General features: G+C 34.4%; 1 protein-coding gene and 1 long non-coding RNA gene across 2 annotated transcripts in view; both read right to left on the reverse strand.

Annotated features, from left to right (window-relative positions):
- Positions 1-4,058, reverse strand: part of LOC103521082 (trafficking protein particle complex subunit 10-like) — an 8,906-nt gene extending 4,848 nt beyond the window's left edge. The window contains exons 1-5 of the mRNA XM_026831917.1: positions 3,824-4,058; positions 2,506-2,723; positions 1,616-1,806; positions 1,002-1,197; positions 127-155 (exon numbers count right to left, since the gene is read on the reverse strand). Coding sequence (XP_026687718.1) covers positions 127-155; positions 1,002-1,197; positions 1,616-1,806; positions 2,506-2,723; positions 3,824-3,908 — 719 coding nt within the window. The 5' untranslated portion in view covers positions 3,909-4,058. The remainder of the gene's footprint in view (positions 1-126; positions 156-1,001; positions 1,198-1,615; positions 1,807-2,505; positions 2,724-3,823) is intronic.
- Positions 4,059-4,781: 723 nt separating this feature from the next.
- Positions 4,782-5,173, reverse strand: LOC113472249. The gene is made up of 2 exons (XR_003394650.1): positions 5,127-5,173; positions 4,782-4,887 (listed from the first exon to the last, which is right to left on the reverse strand). It is a non-coding gene; the product is annotated as an uncharacterized LOC113472249 (long non-coding RNA).
- Positions 5,174-5,316: the final 143 nt, after the last annotated feature.

Below are 5,316 nucleotides of genomic sequence, written 5' to 3' on the forward strand. Positions count from 1 at the left end.
CTAAAACTGGATCTAAGTAAATAAATTACAAATTAAACTTACTAGAACTTTGGGCCTCTAACACTGAAATCATGTCTTGAAACACTTTGATCCTAGATTGTTCATCCTCCAACTCGTTTCTACTACTTGAAATGATTGAGCATAGTTTTACAATTCTGAAAGAAAACAGTATAATTAGCTTATAATGAGAATTACCCTCATTTGGCCAGCCTGGTTAGAGTGGTTAGCTTTGAGGGTAACGTGCCTGCCCTGTAAGCCCTAGGTCGAGGGTTCAATTCTCGCCTGAGTCGAACTTTATCCTAAACAGACAAGGTTTGTTCTCGGAAGGCCAACTTTCTCCTAGCCTGTCCTGCTCACTTCCATTTCGGGACAATAAGACTAAGACCTCTGTGGTTACAGTTCCCTACATTAAAATTCTTGGGGGAAAAATCAACATATGTTGTTGTGTTCAAATGTCGGGAACTTGACCATTAGGTCATTCTCCCACAAAATAAAAACACAAAAATCAATATGTTGATTATTGTTGTTTGAAAATGTCGGGTTATTTGACTACATATTCTCTTCAGGCATACTACATTTCAAGGGCATAGGTTAGGACTTGCCCGTGGGATCAATTAAATTTGAAGACATTATTTTACTGATGAAATTTATAGTAAAAATGGGAACCAATTATTTTTCTATGTGGAAGACCGCACCGAAAAAAAGTGAATCGGTGAAGAAATAACAAAGAAATATACGGTGTGATATTTCTTTCCAGAGTACATAATAATTTTTCACCTGAAATTTCATTGTTATATGAATTAAAGAGAACATACCGCATAGTATCCATCCAGTTAGTTTAAACTAGGTACCTTTTCTACTCGTACATCAGTATTATTTTATTTCATTTTATACTTTTTTTAAGTTCTACATACCATGTCAATCACGTATTGTCTCTCATTAAATGAGCTTCTATTTTTCTTCACTTCTAGACATTTTTCTTTGCCAAATGTTTTTCTTACCTGCAGAAGAAAATATTTACAAAAGTTCCATCCCGCCTCACTCCGCCTTTCTCTCTGAAACCGGATGAAGTCTTCGAGCCGAAGCAAAATTTTATCATAGGTGGCAAGCAATAGAAGTCTAAAGTTGATCATGAGACCTCGCCATGAACCCCCAGATCTGAGCTCTGACCGGAGAGGATTTATCACAGACAAACACCTGAAACAATAATATCAAAGTGGTCAATTTTAGCTAAGCCAAGGAAATTTAGGTTGTAATTCGTTTGAAAATATTCGAGCCCTGATTATTAAAAAATACCAATTCTTTAAGCATCAACCTTATCTAATTATTAATATTAAGAGCTTTTGCCTCTATAAACAAAACAGGAAAATATTTCGAAATACTTGAAAAACTACTAGTTTTTTTTTTTTTTTTTTTTTTTTTTTTTTTTTTTTTTTTTTTTTTTTTTTTTTGCCTCTATAAACAAAACAGGAAAATATTTCGAAATACTTGAAAAACTACCAGTTTTTTTATGGCAAATGATCCACCTACCTATGGCAAGTACCTGCCTACTTGAATTTGTAATCTAGAGAAGGATACAAAATAATAAATTCTTATCAAGAGTAAATTTTCATACCGATCAGCATTTTTTGATCCTAGATCATTTCTAATTTTATCCAACACTGTTGTCCTGGGTAACAGCTTATTGTGTTTTCTGAAGTCATATGTCTCCACCAGAATGATAAGCCAGTCTGAAATATTTCTCTCGGTCAGTTTTTTCATCCATTTCTCAATGTCATATCTGAACTTTTGTTTGTACTCCAACTCCTGGGAACAAGTAAAATTGAATTGAAATCAGTTCTTGTTTATTCACTGTTGCACAAGCTATGAGCAGGTTGATTTCTAAATATGACACACCCATCTTGGATTGAGAAAGTTTTAGTAACACTGTACTTAAGTACCTAGTCAAGTAGAGAAACAACTATGCATTTACTTAAGTCAAATAGGGAAACCTGCATTGAGTTAGCAAAGTGTAGGCCTGTGTAGGTACAGACTGTACCTATCACACCTAACGTATTTGACTGTAGGCTTAAAAACCTTTGTAATGGTTATGTATTCTTATAAAAATCATCTAAACATAACTTACGTATATTGTCAAATGGTTGAAATTAATCATTATCAGATGATTAAAATTCAACATTTATCAAATGAATAGGTACTTACTGTACATTGAGTCCAGTAAGTATGGAATACAGGCTGATCAATAATATTCCAATCTCCATCCACAGGCAATTTGTCTAGTCAAATAGGGAAACCTGCATTGAGTTAGCAAAGTGTAGGCCTGTGTAGGTACAGACTGTACCTATCACACCTAACATATTTGACTGTAGGCTTAAAAACCATTGTAATGGTTATGTATTCTTATAAAAATCATCTAAACATAACTTACGTATATTGTCAAATGGTTGAAATTAATCATTATCAGATGATTGAAATTCAACATTTATCAAATGCATAGGTACTTACTGTACATTGAGTCCAGTAAGTATGGAATACAGGCTGATCAATAATATTCCAATCTCCATCCACAGGCAATTTGTCTTCTGAGAACGGAATGAATTTGCCCGATATTTGAATTGATTTGATTGCTCGCCCATACGATCTCCTCCATTCTGTGGCTTCTTGAGGAAGACTTTGAATCACAGTAGCCTCTAAACTGAGAAACAGATCTTTGTCTCCAGCATCTAAGAAAATAAAACAAAAATGGAATCAATATTGAAGATTAGCGTACCTAAAATTTTAATTGTGCTAATTGCTTTGTTCAAAAAATTCTCAATACATTAGTCAACAGATTTATCACAATGGACTCTAGACTGAGAAATAGATCTTTGACTCCAGCATCTACTTAAATAATAAAGAAATTTTGTCTATTGCCATTTTATTTCAGAATTATAAAATACTTTTGCCCAAGTCCCAGTAAATCATTTTCATACATATTATTATCCTAGTGTTTGATAAAACCTCATTCTATTTGCCTTCAATCTATAGCAGAACCTCAATCCTCCCCCCAGTACCTCTATTGTATTCAAATGATATTCTGATTAAATTATTGTTAAGGTCATTAGTTCTCAACAGATTTATCACAATGGACTCTAGACTGAGAAATAGATCTTAGACTCCAGCATCTACTTAATTAATAAAGAAATTTTGTCTATTGCCATTTTATTTCAGAATTATAAAATACTTTTGCCCAAGTCCCAGTAAACCATGTTCATACATATTATTATCCTAGTGTTTGATAAAACCTCATTCTATTTGCCTTGAATCTATAGCAGAACCTCAATCCTCCCCCCAGTACCTCTATTGTATTCAAATGATATTCTGATTAAATTATTGTTAAGGTCATTAGTTCAGGACTTGTAATACAGGCACACTCAGCTTCAATAGCTTGACATTTGATAATATTCAATAGGTAGGTACTTTGACAGCTCTTTGATATCATCGTAAGATCTATGAAACATTTGATAAACATGTTCTACTGAACTGCTGAATAACATCAAAGGATGGAATCTGTCAAAGGAGAGAAACGTAGCCCCTAGACAACATTACTAGCTTTTAGCTTTGAGTCAATTAAATTAATAGATTAGAAACTTACAAGTGACGATGGGCTTTGACAGCTCTTTGATATCATCGTAAGATCTATGGAACATTTGATAAACATGTTCTACTGAACTGCTGAATAACATCAAAGGATGGAATCTGTCAAAGAAGAGAAACGTAGCCCCTAGACAACATTACTAGCTTTTAGCTTTGAGTCAATTAAATTAATAGATTAGAAACTTACAAGTGACGATGGGCTTCTTATCAACAAGAGAGAAGAAATCACTATCATCAGCTTTCCCATTTGTTGTCATTTCAACAAACGGCATTTTCCTTGAAAAGTTAACATCTAAGGGTTTGTACAGACTTGAAATTTGATTTAAAAAGGAATTAAAATTAAAAGGTTACAGTATATTTATTAAATAATTAATTTTCTCGTTAAAACTTTGCAGTAACAGGGTCATTTCTTCACCACTTTTTACTTTTTAGAAATTCGCGTTTTATAAACACCAACACCACAGAGAACTATTGCTCGCACGCACAGAGGTAGTGTGAACGAATCTTTTTGTATTCGGCAGGTATGCGTATTAGCGCTAACCAAACTCCATGGCTCATGGACAGGTATGCATGTTGGACATTCTTTTTCATACAAGGAAAGATTTGAAAGTTCTCCGATTTAGTACATTGGTAGGTGTGTGCTAACTGCACCACTACTGGAACTCACCAGAAGGTATCAAATTTACAAACCTATTATCGATAAGTTTAAAAAAAAAAAATAGAAATCGGTAGGTGGGCTTGTTGAAAATGCGATAAGAATTTTATTCTCAGTTACAAATAAGAATAGGTAGGTAATACAACACATATTTTTATGAATAGGTAGACTTATGGAATAAGACTGACTGTGCACACCACAGAAAAAATTCTCCAGAAAAGTCTGGTCCATTCGGAGTTCGAACCGGAGACTTCTAGGTCAAGTCAATGTTTTTAACCACACGGTTACAAGGCGTTACTGAATTGAGGGCTCACATTCTTCGATATTTTGAGCACTTTCCACCAGATTATCCAATCCTATGTGGAGCTTCACGATGTGTCTTCCGATTTTGAATTTCCTGATGCATCCACTGAAGCCAGCTGAGGTTCCAATGTTTTCGTACACCCTGGAAGAAAAAGAGCTCACATTCTTCGATATTTTGAGCACTTTCCACCAGATTATCCAATCCTATGTGGAGCTTTACGATGTGTCTTCCGATTTTGAATTTCCTGATGCATCCACTGAAGCCAGCTGAGGTTCCAATGTTTTCGTACACCCTGGAAGAAAAAGCAATCAAAAATAAGCAAAATGAAAATTTATTTTTAGACTATCAGCAAATCATGAAAGCACACGAAGAGCAGCGACCAGACGAAATAACATAATATACATTAAACCTATAGCTAAGGAGTTTTTTTACGACTTTTTCTTCTTCTTCTTCTTCTTCTTCTTCGTCTTCTTTTATGTAGGTATGCGACTTATTTGAGAAGTGGACACGGAAATTAATCTCTCAACTTACTTCGGAACAGCATCCGGGACCAGTCCCACGTAAGCTTTATCCAAAAGCACACGAAGAGTAGCGACCAGACGAAATAACATAATATACCTATAGCTAAGGAGTTTTTTTACGACTTTTTCTTCTTCTTCTTCTTCTTCTTCTTCTTCTTCTTCTTCTTCTTCTTCTTCTTCTTCTTCTTCTTCTTCTCCTC

Source organism: Diaphorina citri, unplaced genomic scaffold (genome assembly GCF_000475195.1).
Source record: "Diaphorina citri unplaced genomic scaffold, Diaci psyllid genome assembly version 1.1 scaffold4495, whole genome shotgun sequence".
NCBI classification, from domain to species: Eukaryota; Metazoa; Arthropoda; class Insecta; order Hemiptera; family Psyllidae; genus Diaphorina; species Diaphorina citri.